The following is a 25400-nucleotide window of genomic DNA, read 5'->3' as shown; positions in this document are numbered from 1 at the left end:
ATAACATAAGGTGGTAGCATTTTGTTATTCTTGATTTGGTCAAGGCTTTTTATCATATGTTTCACAAAAGAAAAGGAGCTAGAAGTTATTTTAAGCTATATAGCAGGTATTTGAAAAATTCATTCATGTTACTCGAACCAAATCGAGCAACTTCAGAAGGGACAAAGGTTTTTAACAGAGAAACCTCACCTCAGCTATGTGCAAAAACAACGAGTTAGAGATTAGTTCACCATTTTATTTTTATTCCAACACTTTCGCTTGTAGATTGATGGATAATCTTTTACAGTGTGAATAAATACAATGGCTTTTGTTTATTTCCTTGCATTTTCGAACGTGTAGTTAGGCGAATACTTTGCATCTTAATGTTTCAAGCAAATAAAAAAGCGACACAATTTCTTATATCTGATTGTTAATTTTCCTTAGAACAATTTTTTTTTTCTCAGTCCGTGAAAGACAAACTAGAGGCAAAGTGATTTTTACTGGTTTGTTTTCAGGCGAAAAATAAAATGACTTTGCTATGTGGAGCCCATGAAGAATATGTTTCATTTTGCATTAACTCAAGCCTCTTAATTCTCTTTCAAAACGCATGTGACCATCTAAGCGTCAAAACCAATGAATGATACTGTGCTGATATTAGTATATTATGATCCGAATACATGGGATCATTGAACGGAAATAAGCTCGGAGCAATCATGTGGACTCTATACCATGGAACTCATATTTAGCTGCAGAGAAAGCTGAAATACTGTCATACAGTTCGACAGGATTTTAGTGTTTTAAAAACAGACTTTTAGACTTAGAAAGAATATTTCCAACTGATTCAGTAAGAGTTCAAGACCACAAGTTAAGGAAATGCAAATGCTCTCTGGAATTTTCTGTATGAAAACAAGGATCCATGAATTCAACTAATGAGGCAAACCTTAATGCAAGGTAAACATGTAAATTGGGATAGCAAAGAAGTTAATACTTACCACCCTTACCCTTCATCTCCCCGGGCACAATTAGATATTAAAGAAGTTAATGGATGGAAGTCACTCCTAGGAATGAAATGCAAACATATTTCAGCAATTGGACATTCTAAATTTTTAATGACTCTGGCAGCGCCTGTTGTACTGTAATAACTCTAGCAAACTAACAAATAAAAACCCAGCATGTAAGAGAAAACGGAGTTACAGATGCATGGAACATGTTTCTCAGCAGATGCAACTAGTGAGGTACCTCCCGGACAGCACCACTAAATAGCTACTACTTACACTGCCTGTGTGAATTTGCAATGTGTCTTTCTTTCTATTACCAAAATGTGTGCACGTAGTCCAGGGTGCTAAATTTCATGACCTGGGCCTGGGACAACTGAATGAAACAAGAAGCTTTTACACTTCACTAATGTGTATTGCATTTCACAAGATAAATGAAACTAGTATTTCTAACTCGGCCTGCTTTTCACTTATATTACAGTTACAATACAGAGACCTGATTCCTAATTCTTTCCTTAACCTGGCAGCTATACAACATCCTCTTGGGGGTATCCTACCTACTAAAAGGAACAAAAGAGAAACTAATTTCTATATTACATGAGAAAGAATTGGATCCTAAAGAAGCGGGTTAGACTTTGTACAAGGTTTCATGGTGCTACTGTTGGACTTTGGTGCTTCACAATCCAAAAGCATGTGACCTGGTGCTGGAAAAATATGTCCAATGAATGATGAAAGCCAAAGCCAGTTCTACTGCAATAGAAGACATGTTCTACTTCAAAATTTCTTCTTAAATCGAAGGACCAGATCCATCATCTTCATAGCATTCACCGGATGCAAACGGATTCTCAAGCGATCACAGTAAGCATCCTTGCTGGGTCTAAATTTGGCCTTTCCAGAGTATTCTGCCGTGAAAGATCAACAAAGTTCTGATCCAACAACATTTCATCAAAGAATCAACTCCTAAGCCTTTCGTATGTTCGAAGGTCTGCAGGTGGCAAGAACTTGCCATTCCACCTTGACAGGCTTATTGTCACACCATCATCTTGGAAAGGGAGGCTACTCAACTCGATCTAAGATGCAGTGCCCTTACTACCCACAGGTAGATCTCTGCTCTTCAGCAAGAGAATGATGTTGGTGCAAGAGAGCAGACAACCACGTCTTCAGCTATCTTTTGCACTCTTCCATGTCAAGATAATGCCCTTAGCCTTCTCCATTTCAGCCTCTTTCTCAGCTTTCTTCTCTATCTTTTGCACTCTTCCTCGTCAAGTTAGTGCCTTTAGCCTTCTCCGCCTTCTCCATTTCAGCCTCTTTCTCAGCTTTCTTCTTCTCCAACTCTGCTTGTTTGCAATTCTCTTCATGTGCTTTCCGAAACAACCTTATAAAATTTAAGAGAGTTGCAGTAACTGCAATAATCAGAACAGCAACAGAAATAAGTTAGTTTCGGCATTATAGAATAGATAATCGAACATATCACTTATTTTTTCCAAACAAAGCATTAAACATGCAAGAACGATGAAACTACATTCAGACCTGTCATTCTCTTGACTTTTCTCCTCCATTTATCTGATTATTCCTTAACTATTCTCTCCCTCACCTGCTTTTCTGTCATCATTTTCCTTTTTTCATAAAGTTCTTAGACTAAGATCCAAGAAGGACAGACACTTCTGTCAATTTTCAGCGACTTATTACTACACCTACCACAATCAAAGAAGTTTTTTTTTGTAGCTCAATGCAGATTCCATTAAAAACAGATTAAATGGGCACAAACCAACTTCCTAAACCCAGAGACAAGAAAATCAGACATTTAAATTAGCCTAATTTCTTAAAAAATACATACTTGTCCCAACCGCAAATGCAACAAAAAAGTCAAGTAAATGCATTTTCTCCATATACATCATTTAAATGAATTATAATCTGATAAAATTGGCACATCGGTTGATGTTGTTCCCATATGAACTGGAGGTTGTAGGTTTGATTCATTTAATCAGCCTCTTGCAAATGCAAGATAAGTCTTCCTATTATAGATCCACACAATGGGTGACCCTTTCCTAGACCCTATGCATAGGGGGAGTTTTGTTGCAAGAGGCTGCCTTTTTTATGATCCGATATAAAATGGAAGTCAACAGTAGAAAGACAATGGCCATATGTCATTCTGAGAAAAAGAACTCAGCCTACCTTGCTCAAATGGACAACGGGCAGGATCCTCGCCAAAATATAGTGCAAGTGCATCTGCATTTCTACCCTGTCCACGGACAAATCACACAATCTTTATATCCGTTGGTATACCTGAGCATAATCTACCACAAAGATGGTTAAGCATATTACCACAACAGAATATAGGTTTGTTACAAATGCTACCTCTGACTCAGCTACATCAATGAATCCTTTCAATGTCTGAAAAGCATGTAAAAGTGAGTCAAATGCACTGAAAATACAAACCACACGACAAGGCATATAAACTGAAATTAGCTTCATGAATGCAATATGATGGAGAATGTTCACTTCTTAAAAAAAGTTTAAGCACTCCTTAATTTTGGTTAGACACATAATCAATGTTTATGCAAGACTAAAGTAACCGATGGAGAGAAATATTTTGTCAAAACATTTTATCTTTTAGAGATATAAAAAAACCATTCATGTGTCTTCACCTAACAGATTAAGCTTTTGAGAGAATTAGGTAATGATGTGGTATCAGAATCTCTATGACCAAGTAGTCTAGAGTTTGATCCTTACCACCCCATTTTCTAATAAAAAATTAGCACAAGAAAGGTGGGCCTGTACATTATACATGTTTTTGACCCAAAGTTTCTTGCATGAGAGAGTGCTCGAGATGAAATATAACAATTCATATATCTTAATCTAAGAGCTTAAGCTTTTAGGATAGTTGGTTCATGACTTGCTCAAAAACAAGCAAAAGGCCAATAACAACACTGCTCCACAAGCACATTACCATTATAATTTAGGTGAAAATGGTATGAAAGTATTGACATGTTCTGAAAAGTTTAGATGGATGTTGTAAATATTAGAATTAGTATTTTATCTATTAATTTGTAATAGCTAGAATACTCTAGAAGTGTATTTTGGGCTTAGCTCATTAGGTCTTTCAGTAGTCTTTATATAGAGAGCTCTTGTACAGATTTTATACAATTCAATATTACAATTCCATATTATTAAATTCAAGTTGGTATCAGAGCTCTTGATTCTGAGGGCTCTGCTTCCACAATTGCCATCGCCGTTAGAGCGGAAACCTTTTTCTGTCTGCCTCTCGCCACCATCAGCCACCGGAAAATTTTTCGGTGACCTTTTGGACCGAGAGGACCCTTATTGGACTCTTTTTCCTCTGATCTATCCTTTCATCTACTGTTTCTGGTCAATGACGTCCCCACACAGCGTTGAAAACAGTGAACTGGATCTGTTTTTCACTATTACGCACTGTTCCAGTGACCTTTTGGACTCCGACCATCCACAGACAGGAGCGCAACCTCCGAGCGACCATCACCTGAGAAGCCCAGCTCCGGAAGACCAGACACGCGCCTCCACGCGCGCTTCCTTCTTCTGCAAGTGACACCCACGCGCCGAGGAGTTCTCCAACGCGTGACAGCGCGTGACAGAGGGGATTCACCTCGAACCACCTTTGCTCAGGTCGTCTCCTTCTTGCGCACCTGGACCTGTGATTATTGTGGCATTTTGACTCGGTTAGGATCTTTCTACAATGTTTTTGGTATTGTTCACTACTTTATTCGTTGTTGTTTGGTCGTTTTTTCCTTTTTCTCAGCCCTTGTTATGTCAAGCGATGAAAATACTCCAACCAATCAATCATCTGGTACACGCTCGATGACTAGTTTAATGGCTATTCTTTCTCTGAATGACCTTCCTCCTCTTCATCAGAAGAATCATCTTAATGGGAAGAATTATTTACAATGGTCCCAACTTGTTCGTACTATCCTTAAAAGGCGTCGTAAAATTACTCATCTTGAAGGACCTGTTCCTGCCAAAACAGATCCAAAATTTGCTGACTGGGATGATGAAGACTCTCTTATTATGACATGGTTATGGAACTCTATGACTCCTGAGGTTAGTCAACATTGCATGTTCTTACCTACCGCTCTTGAGATCTGGGATATTCTCAGACAGACTTACTCAATGAAGCAAGATGTTGCCACTTGTTATGATCTAAGGAATCGGATTTTTTCTACCAAGCAAGGCTCTCTCTCTATAACAGAATATTATGGTATTATGAATGGGTTATGGACTGAGCTTGATCAGTACGAGAATTTGAAGATGGAATATAGCAAGGATGCAGCTACTCTGACCACCTTCATTGAACGCAATAGGATCTTTGATTTTCTTTGTGGTCCCAACTCAGAATATGACCCTATTCGAGTTCAAATTCTTAGTAAGGAAAAATTACCTTCTCTTTCTGAAGTTTTTCACATTGTCAGGGGTGAAGAAAGTCGCAGGGCTGTCATGATGGATACCAAAGTGTCCGAAGGATCTATTATGCTCGCATCTAAAGTTACTACTCCAACTCCTTCTAATTCTGAGCCCACTAACGGATCTGCTATGGTCTCAACTAAGCCACCACAAAGATCTTTTCCTCCTAAGCCTAGTAAAGAAGGGCGTTGTTGTAACTATCGTAAAAGACCAGGTCACATAAAAGAGGTTTGTTACCGTCTTCATGGAAAGCAACAGGTTCAGGAGAAGTTTTGTAACTCAACCCCACGTGGTCAGTCCTTCTTTGCCCCCTCGGACATTTCTCCTGTTAATGAGACCTCACAGATGCCCGGTGAGTTTACTGCTATTCGTCGTGAGGAATTGGAACGACTTAGGTCCGTATTTGAATCTGTCAATAAACCTTCTGGTACTAGTTCTTTGGCTATGACCGGTAAGAACTCATGCACTCATTCTTTTGTTGCTTCTTGTACTGATTTCAAAACTTCATGGATTGTGGATTCTGGTGCTACTGATCATATGACTTGCTGCACTGACCCTTTTCTGTCTTATAATCCTACTGTTGGTATCCGTACTATAGCTGTAGCTGATGGATCACATACATCAGTTGCAGGTTCTGGTAACATTAAAATCCAACCCTCCTTGTGTCTCAAGAATGCTCTCCATGTTCCCCAACTTTCTACCAATCTCCTTTCTACTCATAAGCTTACTACAAATTTGAATTGCACTGTAACCTTTTTCCCTACTCATTGTGTTTTTCAGGATCTCACCACGGGGAAGTCGATTGGAGTTGCTAAGGAGCAGGATGGGTTGTATTATTTGGTTCCAGACTTTGCTGCAGGAGGTACCAAGGATCAGACTTTGATGACTCGTCAGTCTACTTCAGATTCTCTTATTTGGCTTTATCATAAGCGCTTGGGTCATCCTCTTTTTAGTTTACTTAAGTCTATGTTTCCGTCTTTGTTTGTGTCTCAGTCGGTTGAGTCTTTTAATTGTGATGTTTGTCAGTTTGCAAAACATCATCGTGTATCTTTTCTTTCTAGTGATATAAAAAGTATAGAACCATTTACTATTATTCATTATGATGTTTGGGACCCTTCCAAAGTCCCTAATGTTTCTGTTGCTAAATGGTTTGTCTCTTTTATTGATGATTATACTCGGATAACATGGATATTTTTGATGAAAGATAAGGCAGAAGTAACACAGTTCTTTATTCAGTTTTATTATATGATTGAAACCCAATTTGGTAAAAGTATCAAACGCTTGAGGTAAGATAATGGTACAGAATATGTTAATCAGCGTCTTTCCCAGTTTATTAGAGACAATGGAATGACTCATGAGCTCACATGTGTGGACACCCCTCAATAGAATGGGGTTGCTGAAAGAAAAAATTGGCATTTGCTTGAAATCACTAGAGCATTGTTGTTTCAGACATCTGTACCCAACTCTTACTGGGGAGAAGCTGTATTAACTGCAGCTTATTTGATCAACCGTTTACCCTCCCGAGTCCTTGGCCATGTAAGTCCTGTTGATCTCATGACTTCTTTCTTTCCTTCTGTTCCTATTATGCAGAGTCTCCAGTCTCGTGTCTTTGGATGTGTTGCCTTTGTCCATGTCCATAAACAGCATCGGAGTAAATTAGAACCTAGAGCCCTTAAGTGTGTCTTCCTTGGCTATACTCCCAACAAGAAAGGATACAAATGTTATCACCCTCCAAGTTGTAAATTCTTTGTCTCTATGAATGTTAGCTTTCATGAATCTAAATCCTACTTTCAACAGCCTCATCTTCAGCTGGAGAACAGTATAGAAGCTTCATCCATTTTCTCCGAGTCTGAGTCTCCCTTTCTGTTGCGTACACCTATTACCCAAGTTGAGAAAGAATACTTAATAGATCTGAATCCTCATGTGACATGCCTCCTATTGATCGACAAAGAATACGCAAAGCTGGGACACCTGAACTAGTGTATCAAAGGAAGAAACAACCCACATTGCTCCACCAGCAACTGCAATCGCCTGAACCACTAGTAAGTACTGAATACACTTATTCTTTTATTCCTGAGCCTGATATTAATTCTGATAACTTAACCATTGCTGTAAGGAAAGGGAAAAGATCATGTACCCAACATCCTATTTCTCATTTTGTTTCCTCTAAGAATTTCTCTATGTAGCATAGAAGTTTTATTACAGCACTTGACTCCATTTCAATCCCGAAATCAGTACATAAAGCATTAAAGGATGATAATTGGGTTCAAGCCATGCAGGATGAGATGAATGCGTTGCAGAAGAATAATACATGGGAAGTTGTTGGCAGGCCAAATGGAAAAAGGCAGTAGGGTGCAGATGGGTGTATACTCCAAAGTATAATTCTGATGGGACTCTTAAGAGATATAAAGCTTGTCTGGTAGCCAAGGGGTTCACACAGACCTATGGTATTGACTCTGAAGAAACATTTGCTCCAGTGGCCAAAATGAATACTGTAAGAATTTTATTATCTCTTGCTGCTCATTTTAATTGGGATTTGAAACAATTTGATGTGAAAAATGCCTTCCTCAACGGCGAATTAGAAGAAGAAGTTTACATGGAGATCCCACCAGGATTTAACTCTACAAATGGAGATAATAAAGTTTGCAGATTGAAGAAGGCGTTGTATGGCTTGAAACAATCCCCGCGTGCTTGGTTTGGAAGATTTACCAAAGTTATGCTTTCAATGGGATACAAGCAAAGTCAAGGAGATCATACTCTTTTCTTTAAACATTCTCAAGAAGGTAAGACCACTATCCTTCTAGTTTATGTTGATGATATGATTATAACAGGAGATGATATAGATGAGAAATGTGCTTTGAGGAAAAGACTGACTGCTGAATTTGAAGTTAAAGATCTTGGCAATCTGAGATATTTTTTTGGGATAGAAGTTGCTCATTCAAAACAAGGCATTTTTATTTGTCAAAGAAAGTATGTTCTTAACCTTCTTAAAGAAGCAGGAAAACTCGGGTGCAAATCTTCCAGTACTCCTATTGAGCAGAATCACAGACTAAAAAGTGAAACTGAGAGCCTTCCAATTGACAAAGGACAGTATCAACGAATAGTGGGAAGATTGATATATCTAGCTCATACTAGACTTGACCTAGCTTATGCAATTAGTGTTGTTAGTCAATTCATGCATGATCCAAGGGAGAAACACTTGCGAGTTGTGGATATGATTCTCCAATACTTGAAAGGCACACCAGGCAAAAGGACTATTGTTCCAGAGAGGAGGAAATCTCTCCTTAGAGGTTTATACAGATGTTGATTATGCTGGATCTGTGACTGACAGACGATCTACTTCGGGCTATTGTATGTTTCTCTGGAAATTTAATAACATGGAGAAGTAAAAAGCAAAATGTGGTTGCTAGATCAAGTGCAGAAGCGAAATTTCGAGCCATGGCTCAAGGAATCTGTGAGTTGTTATGGTTGAAAATCATTCTGGATGATCTCAAGGTGAGATATGAAGGATCTATGAAGTTATTCTGTGACAACAAGTCAACCATCTGTATAGCCCACAATCCAGTCCAACACGATCGAACCAAATATATTGAGATTGATCGTCACTTCATCAAAGAAACTCGATAGTGGCCTAATTACTACTCCATATATCCCTTCTGGTCGTCAATTAGCTGATGTCTTGACTAAGGGTCTTCCTAATGATAGGTTTCAAGAGCTTACTAGCAAGCTGGGAATGATTAATATCTATTCCTCAGCTTGAGGGGGAGTGTTGTAAATATTAGAATTAGTATTTTATCTATTTATTTGTAATAGCTAGAATACTCTAGAAGTGTATTTTGGGCTTAGCCCATTAGGTCTTTCAGTACTCTTTATATAGAGAGCTCTTGTACAGATTTTATACAATTTAATATTACAATTCCATATTATTAAATTCAAGTATGGACAAACAAACTTAGAACCAATGTGAAAATAGGCCAAAGTAAACAGTTGGAATGTGATAGGTACAAGAAATTTCAGAAATTAAGAAGAAAAAACATAATTGTATTAATAGTGTTTGTTTCTGGAAAATCCAGATTACAACATCGTATAACAATATAATGAAGAAGAAAAATAACTACTAACGATTAGAGAAGCAAGTTTTTTCCCAGTACATTCCAGGTGTCCCAAATGCCTACCACCCTTTCCTCTTTATATTCTCATTATCTAATAGAATTCCCTTCCAATTCCCTGCTCCCTTGCCTGACTATTTCCCCTAAAGTAGTATCAATACTGCCCCACCTTTGGGTTTCACCTTGTCCTCAAGATGAAAACCAAGAAGGGAATGCCCTCCCCTAGGGTCCCATTGCTTGAAACGAAGTACGCGCTTATTTCAAGAGTAGTAATTTCCATTGAGATTCCATCGCACTTCTCCAACTCCCACTTGCCAACCATCTCGAAGAGCTATAGCATGAAAGGATTCGATGGCCAGCGCATCCTCAATACAAGTAGGAAATGGGGGATACGAGCCAAGAAATGTTGAAAGAATGTCTACATCATCAATTGTCACAAGGAAGTCAATAAAACTCTTATATCCTTATGGAAAGAAGAGAAAAGTTGGGAATCCATAAATAAATTATGATAGTGTAGAATCTGTAGCTTCTCTTTGAAATTTTTGGGTCCAATCTAAAGTAGAAAACTATTCTGTACCTCTTTCGGCAGTTCTTTAGAATTGCAGCCTATGTCTCCAACGAGATTAATCCACCTCTTATTATTAGATTGTTCCCCATCTCTAGTTAAAATCTTATCCATCTCACTGTTACCAAAACAATCACAATTCCTCAAATGCAATTAGCAAATTCTGCAATGGCTCCTGCTGACTAGAGTAGGCTAAACCATGACAAATTCCAAATTGCAGCATAAGCTCAGAAAGGATGAAAGCATAATTTTGTTCAACAGGCCCTTATGACTACTTGCCCACCTCGAAAAGAACAATAAGAGTAGAAATTGCAGCTTATAGTTTGCCATCCTCTGCATCACTTTTACAAATAGGAATTTGGCTAAGGACATACTTCATATGTTCTAGAAATAAAAAAGATAGTACCATGCACTGAGAGAATAGGTTGGCTATCCAGTCATTTATCCCTTCAGTAGTAAACAAGACTTCTCAAAAAGCCTATCTAATGCCCGGAAAATTAAGGACTAAACTCAGTTACAAGGAGAGAGGCCAGAGAATCAACAAAGCATGCAACTATAAGTTCTCCATCTGATTTTTTAACCTAAACAAGTCGTTCATACTCAACCTTAGCCTCAATTGAATAACCTTTTATATGCAAGCAATTGAGCCAATCAAGGACATCTTGTGTTGCATTTACGCTATTGCGGCAAAACAGGTTTACTTTTCCAAAAGTAAAAACAACATTGTTATGCTATTACACTTTCGAGGAGTAATGCATTTGGACGCCATATAATAGATGGAAGGTAAGAATCAATGTTAGTAAACTCGGATTAGTCATTGACTCGATTGGGATACTGGATCAATGGGTTATTGGTTAATGGGTCACTGGTTCAACCGGTTAGATTGGATTTATATAATATTATATAATAAATACAAAATTAGAAGCACTATAACCAACAAATAGAGTTGGAATAGAGTTAGTCTAGTGGTAAGTCTTTCAAGTGTCTAATCACCTCTCACGGGTTCGATCCCTAGCACTGGTAATTGGAAAATATTTTACACAAAATAACATAAAACTGGCATCGGTTTGACACTGATCGAACTCAACTCAGGATTGTTTATCGGTTTCCTACCAGTTCAAGTGCAACACTGATCTAATACTTGGATCGAACTAGCTGGGGAACTGGTTTCAAGTTGAACCATTTCGGTTTTCAGAAAAATTTTAAGAATCATAATTTTTAAGAGCTGCTTTACAACAATGCTTAGCAACATCATCAATTACACAAATTATTTCTCCTTTCATCTTAGGCTTTATTTTTTATCAAACATAGGTGTTAACTACGAGGAAAACTCATAAAAAAAGGCAAGAAAATGCCTTGGATGTTCTTATAAAAAACCCCAACAAATCACTAACTGTAACAATTCTGCTAGGTATGGATTCACTTCTCCTTTATGTTGCTCTTTGTCCTGGGAGTTTTCCTATCTTTGACGAGCAAAGAGCAACATTTTTGTCACCAAGAAAAATGGTCCCAAATTCGATCTATGGATAATAAAATGAGGATTTACCTCTCCATAGCCGCGCAGGACCGAGCAGTGATGGTGTCGTGGTCGAATGGGGTTTGTGTGCTCTCCAAAGAAATTACATTATCTTGGGTTGATGGAAAGAAGCTAGGTGTCTTGGGTCCAATTAAGTTTGACCCAAGCATGGACTTACAAGCCGAAACATCATAATTAATAGAAAATAAATGACATATATCCCTTATTAGAATCGGCCTAAGCCCTTTTGTGAGCTAGTTCACTCTCTTCTCTTCAGAGGCATTTGTAGCCATCGTCCATGGTTGCACTGCGGAGATCCTATTCCAAATCTAATTCGTTTCTTTTTCTTCAGTTTTGCAAGCGTTCATAGCCACCTTCTTTGTTCTTGTCTTCATTGCAAAGACTATTTTTCTCTTTTACGAAGGTTCATGTCCGGTGGCTTTGGTAATGGAGGTGGGTTGTCCACCACTGTTGGCTCCGGCACTTACGCCACTCGCACACATCGGAAAAATCCCTTGATCTCAAACTCCCTATGGTTTGTGTTCTTATTCTGAAGTCTGATTGCGTGAGGAATTTCCGAGCAATGCCTAACGATCACTGTGACCATTTTCACCTCAATAGATTTTATCTCTTCCCCAAAGGATGTTTTCTGCATCTTCGTTTCTAGCTCTGAGTGTATTCCTTTAGCTTTGAAGTATTGCTCCACTTGGATCTAGCAACAATAGTCTTCCACCCCATCAAATTATGGAATCATCTTAAATTGGATTTCTCGGCTCCTAGATTGAGAGCTCTAATAACAATTTATCAATACCAGAGATTTTAGATATTAAGAAGAATAAACATAGATTAATAGTATTTCTATATGGAAAACCTAGATTACAAAATCGTATAATATAATGAAATAACTCCAACAATTAGCAAAGTTTGCTTTCTCCCAATACACCCAAGGTATCCCAAATCGACTCACCAAATGTCTGCCTCCTTTGCCGCACCCCTTTCCCTCTTTATATTTTCACTACTTAACAAAATTTCCCTCCAAATCCCCACTCCCTTGCTTATTGGACAGCCTAGAGTCTTCTCTCACAACTAACTCTCTCCCCTAAAGTCGTATCAGAATGCAAACTCAAAATTAGATAACATAGTTTTCAATTCAATAAAAAAAAATAATTAATAGGGAGAAATGGGGAGGATAAGATAGAAATTGAAACTCCCTTTAAGAAAGCATTAGCAGAACATAAAAAAAGAAGCCATAAACACATTTTCATGCTAGCATTCCATTTCAACCAATAAAACAAAAAACTCTTTGGCACCCATCATATTTAAAACTTTGAAAGAATACAAAACAACTTTTACGACTAGGTCAATCATTTAAGAGACAAGAACAATTTCTTCTTTGCAGTTGGTTTGGGCACTTTTGATTTGAGCTTTTTTGGGATTCTATTGTTCAGTTGGTAACTCTTAAACATTATTCTCCCACATTTTTTCTTCATTTTTATTATAACTTCCCATTTGTTCTTGTAAAGCAACAAATTCAATCCAAATACTTAAGTTGTTAGGTGACGCGCACATGAATAGTTTTATATTGTATATCTCTGACACACACCCCACATAAAAGCCCATCGGGCTTGAAGGATGGACCATGCGCTTTTCATATTATTGGGAATTCAAATGTGAATGATATAGTCTCGCGTCATGAAGGAATGAGCTAAGTATGAAACATATTAAGTGAAAGGACTCGTATACCTAACACTTTAAGATTTTGAGTTGAATTGACATTTTATATGGTACCAGAGGCAATGGTTGATTGGTCTGGGCCAACTAGGAGTAATTGGCTGAGCCAAGTATTTGGAGATGGTGTTTGGTATTCGGGTTCATAGGCTGTGGAAAACCCATGTTGTGGAACTAAGAATGGTATCAGAGCCAATGGTTGATTGGTCTGGGCCAGGTACGTGTAATTGGCTTACTCTAGAATTTTCCAACGCGTAGCTCTTGAAATGTTATGTAGAATAAAAAAAAAACACTTGATTCAGACACTCAAGTCAAAAAATATGGTTTTCCGAAGTTTTATGGTTAAAGTTTTTTCCACGAGATTTTTGGATCAAACAAGTTTCTTAAGTCATATATTCATAATATTGGACTTGACTCGAGTAACCTGATGAAAAGCTTTGTGGGCATTACAAAACCTATTGGCATTACAAAATTGTGAAAATTTTAGAGTAAAAGTTCGAAAGGTCATAACTTTTGCCTCGGATGTCCGAATCAGGTGCATTTGTTTTTTTTTTATTCCATATAACTTTTCGTGAGCTACACGTTGGAAAATTCCTGTAGGAAATTTGGTCACAATATACTCAAGTAAAGACCCATATACTCGAGTATATTGCGTGGAACAACAAATACCTGAGTATTTGGGTCCTATACTCGAGTAAATGTTCAGAAAAACCCAGATGTTGAATATTTACTCGAGTATAGACCCATATACTGGAGTTTGTTGTTATACTCGAGTATATGGGTCTGTACTCAAGTATATTGCGCGGTCAATGTTCAAACAGAGGCAAATAGGTGAAATTTTTTGATAGGGGGGCAAAGTGGTATTTTTTTATGTAGTTAAGGGCACAATGATCAAAAAGCCGAGATAGTTGGGAATTCATGTGTGAGTAATAAAGTCTCGCATCGGAAAAAAATGTGCTAATCATGGAACAGATAAGTGAAAGGACCAATATACCAAACACCTTAAGATTTTAGGTTAAATTGGCACCCACATACCTCACAATATTCAACTTTTATTCATAGAACGAGAGCACTGGATCATAGAGACTTTGATATCATGTAAAGCAACAAATTCAAACGAAAAGTTTAAGCTAATAGGTGAGGTCACATTAATGGTTTTATATTATATTTATGTAATAGTGTATTTTTTGTTTTTGGGGTCGGGGGAGGGGGGTGGTATATGAAAGTTTAGTAGGAATGGAGGTTGCTCAACTCCAAGGTAGGATTATCCCATAAGCCTTAATGAAGGCTTGTAGTGGTATTGTTGTAAATAATAATAATTATTTTATTTATTGTTGTATTTTAGAATCTTCCTTGGGTTTAGCCCAATAGGTCATGTAGTCTCTTTAAATAGAGAACCCTTTGTACAGTTTATACACAACTTAATAATATATTCCCTTCTATTTTCAACTTGGTACCAGAGCTCTCAGTTCTGAGGGCTCTGCTTCCGCCTCTCACCATTAGAACGGAAACCTTTTTTTTTTTTTCGCCTCTCACCTCCATTAGCCGCCACCGGAAAACTTTTCGGGGACCTTTTGGACCGAGAGGACCTTTGTTCGAATCCTTTTTCTCAGATCTATCAGTTTGCGGACATTTCACAACAGGTATGCTTTTTCTAAAATACAACAATAAATAAAATAATTATTATTATTTACAACAGGTATGCTTTTTGTGATATTCTACTTTTGCTTAAATCACTGATGTAATGGCTGGTACCTAAAGAAAAAGTTCATAACTCCAACTCAAATCAATTAATAACCCTACAACCCCTTCCAGAACATTTAAGACCAATGCCAGATCCAATCTCTACCCATTTGCATGACAAATTAAAGAAAAATAAATAAATTGTGAGGTTTTGAGAATTGTTTTTAAATTTCCACAACATTTTCTATCAGAGAGTATTTACTTCTCTAGGATTAGTCACCTATTATAGATTGGTTCTTGGAACCATGATATCACCCCTTACACAAGGGGAAAAAGGTGTTAACGTAAGTATTGTATGGGCCATTGGGTCATTTTAGATTAAATCTAACCTTATATCCCATTTTATAAATCAAAAGAGTCAGCCAAAAAAATCACCCAAAATGGTTGAATACAATGAAGAAACCAATTTAAGAAAAAATCTGCCGAGCCTTAGTCAACAGATCTAAACTAGAACTCCCCAGGGTTGACTGTAAACTAGATTAATTGATGACGATAACAACCGTAATAACAACACTGTTGACTACCTTCATGATACAGGGAAAAACAAAAATATGAATTAAGCTTAGACACATAACTTTCTTTGCATTTTATTATGCTTTTTTTTTCATGATATAATGAAGAATAAGATCCAGACATAAAAATGCTAAACACCTTACGGAAAACTTCGGATACAGGGCCATCATTCTCAGATGCAGTAAACTCCTGTTTAACCTTTTCTAATCCCTTGATGATTGCTTGCATTTCTTCTGCTAATGACTTCAATTGTATCTGTAAGATCAGGAACTTACAATCAATTCATTGCAATCCCTTACCTTATACTGAAAGTTAACCAGTTCCAGCAGCATTTTATTTTGGCTAAAAATCAAAATACGGTTAGTAGCCCTCTAAGGTTTTAATTTTAGCTACCAACCTCCTTAAACTTTCAATACCTAGGAAATAGCTCCTTCTAGTAGTTGACAAGTGAAATAAAGTAATAAATGGGTATCAATTCAACACGGATTTTGGTGGAGCTTGGTTCAACAAATGTGCTCCTATGTGATTTTTTTCTAATTTATGATTACAGGAAATTGCAATTTCAAATGAGGTTTCTAAATTTGCACACTTTTGTATAAAAGGGGCTATTTTCTACACAAAGTTTAAAAGGATTAATTAACAAAATTGTAACTACACAAATTCATTTTGACCTCAATAGCACTTTACAACCCTAATTTAATAGTCCAATTGCAATTCCCCCACAATTTACAGTATTAAGGAAATTACCACTCAGTTTAAGATGGCATTTGTATAGTCTTATGTGATTTTTTGGAAGCAAAAGGATTAAAAAGACCTTGTGACTATGCTAAAGTAATGAGTTGTTGTCTCCCAGTCCTAGGGTGTGCTTTGATGATGATTGAAACTTGACAAAAGTTATGTAATTGATTGAGTCATTCTCCCACCTATAAGTCACATGCCATGCATGTGCTTCTCAAACTCTTAGGAGCTGAACCTTAATCTGGATGACAGACGGGCCATTGCAACAAGTCATTAAAACCGGAGGGAATGTGTTTTACAAATATGGGGGAAAAGTGCAATTGGACCAATATATCAGGGTAGCAAGGTACAGCTGACCTATGTTCTTTTGAATAAAAAGCACCAAAAATAAATCATCACCTTAGTGGCTGCTTCCAGGCTAACAAGGTCAAGGTGAAAATCAAGTAGTCCTGGAGACTTTTCAGCTAGGACCTGGAGTTCAAGTAGGAAAAAACAGAAAGGTAAGCCACCAAATAATATCTTAATATATTGCAACTGAGACTTATACCTTGCAAAGATAATGCATCAGGGTCATTTTACTGTTAGAAGCACGAGTGTCAGTGAGCTTTAAAAGACTATCCAACTTGAATCCAACAGCAGATCCTGAACAAAATGGAAACATTTCATACTCAATACTTACCCATTATCAGGACATTCTACATTAGATCAGATCTAACAAAAATGCATAAAAGTTTGTCTGGTAACATATGAAAGACATACCCCTCGCTGTTCCTATAACTAGAATGATGATATAGATATTGTCATTACTAAAAAAGACATACCCCTCGCTGTTCCTTGATTCAATGTGTTGCCCAAATAAAGGATTTTCTTCATAATCTCCTTCACTTTGAGCGACTTTCGGACCTATTGCCAGCACAAAAATGTACAAGGTCAAAAAGATACAAGCAACATAAAGTTAATTAGATTTACAAGCAAAGTACCTCTTCACAGACAGAGTTCACTGTGTTTAAACTCATCTTAAACTCTATAATCTGCATGAAGTAGAAGTAAGATAAGTGAAGAAAGAAACCAAATCTACCACAAATTTAGAAAAAGATTACAGATATCAGCAAACCTGAGACCCAAACTGAATCTTGAAAGAGAATACTCTTAATTTTGATTCCACCCGTGGCACTTTCATCAGCTCCATAAAAAACTGAAACATAACCAATGTATATAAGCATACAATTACACGCACACACACATACACAGGTTCTTGAATAAAACCAAAAGAATTGGTTTATAATCCAACATCTAAAAGGTAGAGATTAATAAGAGTAAAACAACTTTTCTTCCACATCCACCAGGCATCAGCAGCCAATCTGTCATTGTGTTAGTACATGGACTTTGAATTGGTATACATTGACTTTTTCATGAACTCCATCCAATCTCTGTATGGCTGACTATAATACTTATAAAGAGTTTTCTGCAATTATTAAGTTTTTCTAGATTCTAATGTAGGTAGGCAATAACTTCCAAACAAATCAACAGCTCTAGATAGTTTTATCTTTATTACTTCAAATTTTTCTCTCAAATCAGAATATCAGTATTTTATCCTATCATTAATTCTCGTGAGGAAAACTGTACTTTCAACACAGCCCAATTATCTTTCATGTAAATTTAAAAACACCTGCACATAAATCAGAAGTGGATATGCCAATAAAGGAATCCCGTATATGTTCTATGTGATCACATTTTTCTTTTCACAATTATATAAATACTTTGCCCAAAATAAATCACATACCTTTTCACACTTCCCCAAATTCTCCTTGTCACCAGTGTATCCCTATATAATTATAACAAAGATGAATTAAAATTAGAAAAGCAAAAAAGTCACAGTAAAAGACAGCAACTCATAGTAACAGGAGATGCCAGAAATGACAATCCTTAATTGCTAAAACAAGATGTAAGAATAATATATAAATTGTTAAGCTTCACCTTCAAAAGTTCCATCTCCTCTTTGGTAGGACAAAATTTAATGAGATTTTCCACCTGATCAACATCTAACACCGACTCGTCCATAGCAAGCACTGCAGCCTGAACATGTACTTCAACATGTTAAACAAGAAATTGAAAAAATCATAGGTGGAGATTTAAGAAGTTCGATAAAGTTTCCATAGATATGATATGGCAAGAGATTGTCACTATGAATATCAACTATCAAAATCCTTTAGTCTTAACTAATAACTGCACAAACATCAAAGTTTATTTTAAGAATCATCCTCATGCAAATACTATTACAACAATAGCAGTTTCCCACTAGGTGAGGTCGCCTACATGGATCAAACAATGCCATTGTGATTGGTCATAAACTAAGTTTTCAAAAAGACCTTTTAGATCTAGGTCTTAATGGTTTCTCTGAGTTTTTGTCTTCCTCTACCCATATTTATTGGGCTATCCTCCATTTGACCACTCTTCCTACTGGGGCTTATATTGTTCTTTTCATATGGCCAAAACATCTTAGGCGAGATTCTATCATCTTTATCTTAAGATGTATCGTTCCTACTTTATCTCTAATAATTTCATTCCTCATCTTTTCTTTTCTTGTGCGTCCACTCCTCCATTGCAACATTCTCATCTCTGAAACAGTTAACATATGCTCTTGTGGGCCTTTGACTGCCCAACATTCAGCACCATAAGTGGCCTTATGGCGGTACAGTAAACTTTTCCTTTGAACTTGAAAGGCACCTTTTGATCGCTAATAACACTAGAAGCATTTCTCAAATTCATCCACCCAACTTGAGACCTATCTCCCTATATTCTGTCACGTTGTATGATAGATCCAAGATTCCTAAGTGCAACTTGTGGGATGGTATGAAATCCAATTTTCACCTTCAAGCAAGAGCTAGCGCACATCTTGCTAAACTTGTATTCCAAAAATTAAAATTTATGTTTCATGCAAAAGAATATTATTGTTCATTATAATATTCTTTAATGTAAAATCCCTGCTTGCAAAATTACACTTCAAAAATTGCTCAAATGAATTAAAAAATTTCAAAGTATCAACTTACCATCATATCAGGAAGTGGCATCTTAACCTTTGTGAGCATAATTTCAGTATTATAAGCCCTCCTTAGGTCAACCTACAATTAAGCATACAAATACACAAATTGTTGATCAGATACCAGGGAAGCACAAAACAAACATCAACTCAATGAGTTTTGAATAAATATTTGTTTTAACAGCAAAAAAAAAAATTGCACCACAAGGCACCTTTGCAGTATCTGAATGTTAAATTCCACAACATAGAAGAGACAATAATGAAAGAATAATAACATTAAAATAAAATTTCTAAGAGATGTATTGAATACAGTCATCCATTTTCAATGCTTTATGTACCAAGGTATGTTTGATATTTTTCTTGGCATGATAAAACTAAAGAGAAGTGTACATTTGTTTCCTTCAGAAATTAAGAGCAAATACCTAATCACTCAAGTCAAATCACAATGAACTGACTTCTTTTATAAACAAATTACCAGGCATACAATAAAATGATATTAAATTCCAATTTTAATATATTGAAAACGTTGAACATCAGCTACCTTTTATTGCGAAGTAAGCTACAAATTATGGTAAATTGCACTTTGGAAAGGAAAGACTAACAAGTGAAAACCATCAAATCACCTCTCACACAAGGATTATTTCAAAGCTTAAGTTCAAGAATACTCAAATAGAAGAATACCAAGGTGACTTTGTCAGGTTTGGATCCAACAGAATTGCGCCGCGATCCAGATTTACCACCAGAATCAGCAGGTTTTGGAACATTTGCTGAAAAAAGCTTCTCGAGCTCTGAAACATCAAACTCTTGTCCACTAAGATAGAATGTAAAAGCAATCAAGTCAGTACAACAGGAAGAATATTGAAAGCAGGAAGAGTAGTGTACATATTATATAGAATTGAAATAACTCAAAAAAAATCTTGCACTAATAGACAAGTCAAATTACATTTGAGGTTCTCCGTGTCTTTGTAATTCTTCCCATAAACTTCCTTGCAATGCCCTTGATACCTTACTCCAATGCAGAGGTTTGAAGGAGGATTTTCGAGTTGCCATTGCACCAGCACCTGTAGGACGTGCAAGTCCACGTCCTCTCCCTCTTGGATCAGCTCCAACTGCACCTTTGGAACCTAAAGGTGGAGGTGGAGGAGGAGCACCACCTGGAGGAGCAGGAGCACGACCTCCCGGAAGTGGCGGAGGAGGTGGGCCTCGGCCACCTGGAAGTGGTGGAGGAGGTGGGCCTCGGCCTCCTGGAGGTGGCGGAGGAGGAGGTGCTCCTCCATTCATTGGAGGCGGTGGTGGTGGAGCTCCACGCATTGGAGGCGGTGGTGGTGATGGTGCTCCATGAGTTGGTGGAGGCGGGGGAGGTGGAGTTCTAGACATCAAAGGAGGTGGTGGTGGAGGTGGTGCTCCACTTGATGGAGGAAGAGGTGGTGGTGAAGGTGGTTGCGCTCTATTAAAAGGAGGTGGAGGTGGAGGCGGTGGAGCTCCACTCGATGGAGGAATAGGTGGTGGCGGAGGCGGTGGAGCTCTACTAAAAGAAGATGGAGGTGGAGGTGGTTCTCCACTAGATGGAGGAAGAGGTGGTGGCGGAGGTGGTGGTGCTCTACTAAAAGGAGGTGAAGGTGGTGCTCCATTTGATGGAGGAAGAGGTGGTGGTGAAGGCGGTGGAGCTCTACTAGGAGGAGGAGGAGGTGGAGGTGGTGGTGATGGAGTTCTACTAAAAGAGGGAGGAGGAGGAGGAGTTGGTGTTGGTGAAGCTCTACTGAAAGGAGATGGAGGTGGAGGTTGAACTCTACAAAAAGGAGGTGGTGGTGGTGGTGGAGGTGAAGCTTTAAGTGATGTAGTTGGGGATATTGAGGAAGGAGTGAATGAAGCTCTATCCAAAGAACACAAAGGAGGAGGGGGAGGAGGAGGAGGAGGAGGAGGTGGTGGTGAGGTAAGGGAAATTGCACCAAGTACTTCATAAACTTTTGTTGTAGTTGATCTATTTGCAATGGGAGGAGCAGGAGGAGAAGGTAAAGCCTCACCATTGTCTCCGACTATGTTAGTTGATGAATAAACAGATTTCCAATGGGTAGGAGGAGGTAAAAAGGCCTCTCTTTTTTCCCCGAAAAATGGAGGTGGGGGTGGAGGAGGAGGAGGAGGAGAATTTGCAAGTTGTAAGTTCATCCCTCTATTTTGCCTGTTAAATAATGTTGAAGTGGGTGGTGGTGGTGGTGGCAGCGGCGGCGGCTTTGGCATTATAGACACCTTACCATTCAAGGATGAAGATGGTGAAATTGGTGGAGAAGGAGATTGTGGCACTTCATCGGAGCACAATTGTGGTTCTTGAGTAGCAGACTGAAGAGATGTCTCTTTAACTGACATAATTGATGATAGTGAAGAGTTTAAGTCTACATCTATTTCTGCTATGCTGTCTGAAGATTTTGAATTGACCCCATTACAATTTTTCAGCATCTCCCTAGAAACATCTACTCCAGAGACATGAGAACCAGAAGCATGTCTTCCTTTGGCATCAGTTATTTTCTCCTTAGTAGAGGTAGAATTTGACTGCTCTGGTGAATTCTGATGCCTTGATGGTGGATATGAGACATGCATTGACTCTTGATAAGAACCCTTGTTAGAAGGAATCCACCTAGTTGGAGCATTTGGTTTTGCTTGTTTTGCCTGAAAACCCTGTGGTGGTTCTTGATGCTGTGGTGGTTCTTGATGTTTAGTCTTATGCTTTGCTGCAATTGTATCTTCCATTGGATTTGACTTTGAAGGAACAACAGATGCAAGTAGTTTATCGGATTCTTGTCTGGAAAGATCATGCACCTGCTGCCCCTCCTCGGATTCTAATTCTTTTTTTGTTGCATTGTTATCTTCATCATACTTGTTTTGCATAACTTCCAACTCATCATGCTCATCCACAGTGACTTCCTTTGTCTCCAGAGCGCCAAAAGTGACTCCAGTGGAAGTTGATTTATTTTCTCCATCATCTATAGCAATGTCTTTCACTGCATGAGTATCTGAATCCACCCTCTCATTGGGCTTGAACTTCACATCATCAACAGTAATGTCTTTCACTGCATCAATACCAAAACCCGTCCTTCCAACCTGTTGGTGAATCCCATCACCTGATGAAGAATCCTGAAAAGTATGAGGATCTGAATACTCTTTCCAGACATCTTTATGACTTCCATCATCTACTGCATTGTCACGAACCATTGGAGAATCGCAATCCCCTTTACCTTCCTGTGTATCAATTACATTGCTGAAGATCTCTTCCACTTCATAGAATTCCTCAGGTGAAGCACTTTCAGCCTCATTTGCATCTCCACTCACAATGACTGAGGCTAGATTTGGTAGAACAGCATCAGCGTCCAAAAAAAGCACCTGATACAGATATGAGTATGTATTCAACTCCTACTACTTCAGAAAATGGCTGTGACATAGAATAACAACAACTTACCTCAGACTTAAAGTCCTTGGGGAACTGATCCTTTGCATCCCACAATATATCGATTTCATCTCGGCTAAGAATCAATATATTTGACCGTACAAATGCAGTATGAAACATGATTCTAAACATCATCTCCTCACGAACGAAATCTTCACTTAAATGTATGCATTCAATAACGACATCCCCTTGAACACGACAATGAATATCAATTTTCACGAGCATACACTCTGCCTGTGGTTAAAATTTCTTAAGAAGACATTCTATCTAATTAATTCACAATTCATATGAATAGCATAACTTAAAATCACCTGTAGGTAGTGGCGAACATGTTTTCGGGATTTTGAAGTTGAGAAAAGAAGCTTAGAACTTCTAATAGCAGGTTTTGAAGGGTCCGGACCATAAACACGCACAACAGGCCTGCAACCTTTTCCACCATCAAATAATGGAAGGACTCTAAGAATCAGACAATCCAAATATAAGGGTGTTTCTGATGGAGGCCACTCAGAACCCAAATGTCTCCTGGAAATATACTGAAGATATCTTAACTGAGAAGGGTGTGGATTCAAAGGAGACAAAAATTGTAGAAGTTCTTTGGGTGCTTGCTTGTAGACCATTTCAAGAGTCTTCTGCTCCCCATTGTACTGTTTCCTGTACAAGAGAAGACCAGCTAGCATAAATGCCAGCACAGGCCAACCCCCCCTTTCACAATGCATCAAAAGCACATTTTGTTGCCCCTCCAAAGACAGCCAGCTTTCACTTGATCTAAGGAAGTGATGAATCATCTCCAAAGGCAGAAGTGGACATCCCTCATATTGCCGAGGGTACTCCATAACTGTCATGTCATACTGAGACAATATATCTGAAATTTGGCTGCGCCTAACCCCATCCCCTTCTCTGAAATTGAACACCATGAAAGAAGCATCTGGAAAGTGATCTTGTAGCTGAGCTACAATGCCCCCAATATAAACTTTGTACTCATCTTCTTCCAAGACATCCGTGGAGAAGCAACAATCAAAAACTGCATAAATAAAACAAGGAACAGTCAAATATTCATCGAAATTTCTACAACAACACATAATTCGAAAAACTTATTCCCAACTTCATTATCAGAGTTGTATTCTAATAAAAAGTTAAAAAAAGCCAAAGACACTAAACACAGAGCAAATGAACTCGCTAAACAGAAGCTTAAGAAAATCAAGCCTATACAGTAAACAGAGCAAGCAATTTCAACCTGACATGTCAAGTGCCATCTTTACTACGATTACAATATTCTCACTTAAAACACATAGTTTCTATTAAGAAAAACCAACCTTCCTGAGTTTTTTCAACTAACAATCCTCAATTGATGAATTACCACTGTGACTCAGATACTACTATTTTATCCCAGTTATTTCAAATTAAACCCCTCAGTATCCTCTAACAGATTTTGACAGTTTTAATTAAAAACCCATCCATCCAACCCATTAAAAAAAAAAAAATTTGATTGATGTCAATCAATCAAGAAACACATAATAAGATTATCAATTTAACAACGTGATGCAATTTCAAGCATACTACAAACCAAAAAAAATGTCCACATTGTTGTAACTAACACATTACATAACCACAGGCATTGTTCCATAACTCAAGAAAAAACGCATAAAAATTCAGCAGTCCCGGGAGCTCAAAAAAAAAAAAAAAATTGATTATTTTTTATTTTAAAGAAATAAAAAAAGTGTAAGCAAAAAACAATGTGAGATGGAAAATAGAAAGAAGAAGAAGACAAACCATAGACCCTCTCGGAGATCTCAAGAAGGCGATCCGGCGGCTTCCGGTAAAAGAATCTTCGGAACAGCGCCATCCGATGGCGCTGTTTCTGCCCCGATCGGATCCAAACCGATAATTCGAAGGTTCACAGTGGAAGGATCAAAACGGTGCGTTTTGGCAGATCTCGCAATTGCAGCAATTGGAGAAACACCGAAGAAGAGTCAAAGGAATTCAATTGAATGGAATTGAATGAAATGCTGAATTGGGAAAAATATAAAAAAAAAAAAAAAAATATGATAGATAAATAAATGCAATTCAAAAGGTTATATTGGATTGGAGAAAGAGAAAGCAAAAAAAGTAGGTATTGTTGTTGTTGTGTGTTAATGATAATAATAATAATAATAACAATGATAATGATGATTAGAGAAGGAAAAGAAAACATAGAATGTGAATGTGAAATTGGGATGAAGAAGAAGAAGAAGAAATGAAAGAAGGGTAGTGGACTGAAGAAAAAGAGGAGAATAGTGTTTGTGTTTGTGTTGTTGTTACAAGTTAGAGCTGTCTCTTTGTTTCTCTGTCCCAATGTCTCCTCTCCATGTTTCTTCTATATCTCTCCTCCTCTATTCATTCTGCAACGCACAAGCACAACATCAACATTAAACATTAAACATTAAACATTAAACATAAAATTACAAACATAAGACATATCATCAAATTTTGGACAACGGAGAAGCCACCCTACCTGGTGGGCTGTGGTGGGGTTCATTTCATGCCACTAAATCTACGTGGCTAGGCTAGATTTATTATATTATTTTACAAAAATGTTACTATCAATAAAGAAAGAGGTGCAGT

General features: G+C 37.7%; 1 protein-coding gene across 1 annotated transcript; it reads right to left on the bottom strand.

Annotated features, from left to right (window-relative positions):
* Window positions 1–2122: 2122 nt before the first annotated feature.
* Window positions 2123–24677, bottom strand: LOC133315369 (formin-like protein 20). The gene is made up of 17 exons (XM_061516972.1): window positions 24570–24677; window positions 23111–23820; window positions 22812–23033; window positions 20304–22735; window positions 20042–20171; window positions 19371–19442; window positions 18298–18396; window positions 18104–18145; window positions 17435–17515; window positions 17301–17351; window positions 17142–17223; window positions 16868–16962; window positions 16720–16791; window positions 15721–15837; window positions 3300–3368; window positions 3150–3216; window positions 2123–2377 (listed from the first exon to the last, which is right to left on the bottom strand). The coding sequence occupies exons 1-17, from the start codon at window positions 24640–24642 to the stop codon at window positions 2202–2204; spliced, it is 4590 nt and encodes a 1529-aa protein (XP_061372956.1). The 5' UTR covers window positions 24643–24677; the 3' UTR covers window positions 2123–2201.
* Window positions 24678–25400: the final 723 nt, after the last annotated feature.

The sequence above is a fragment of the Gastrolobium bilobum genome, unplaced genomic scaffold, assembly GCF_033153095.1.
Source record: "Gastrolobium bilobum isolate Gb01-03AN ecotype WA unplaced genomic scaffold, APGP_CSIRO_Gbil_v1 utg11851, whole genome shotgun sequence".
Lineage (NCBI taxonomy): Eukaryota > Viridiplantae > Streptophyta > Magnoliopsida > Fabales > Fabaceae > Gastrolobium > Gastrolobium bilobum.
This window is presented reverse-complemented; position numbering and strand designations above follow the sequence as displayed.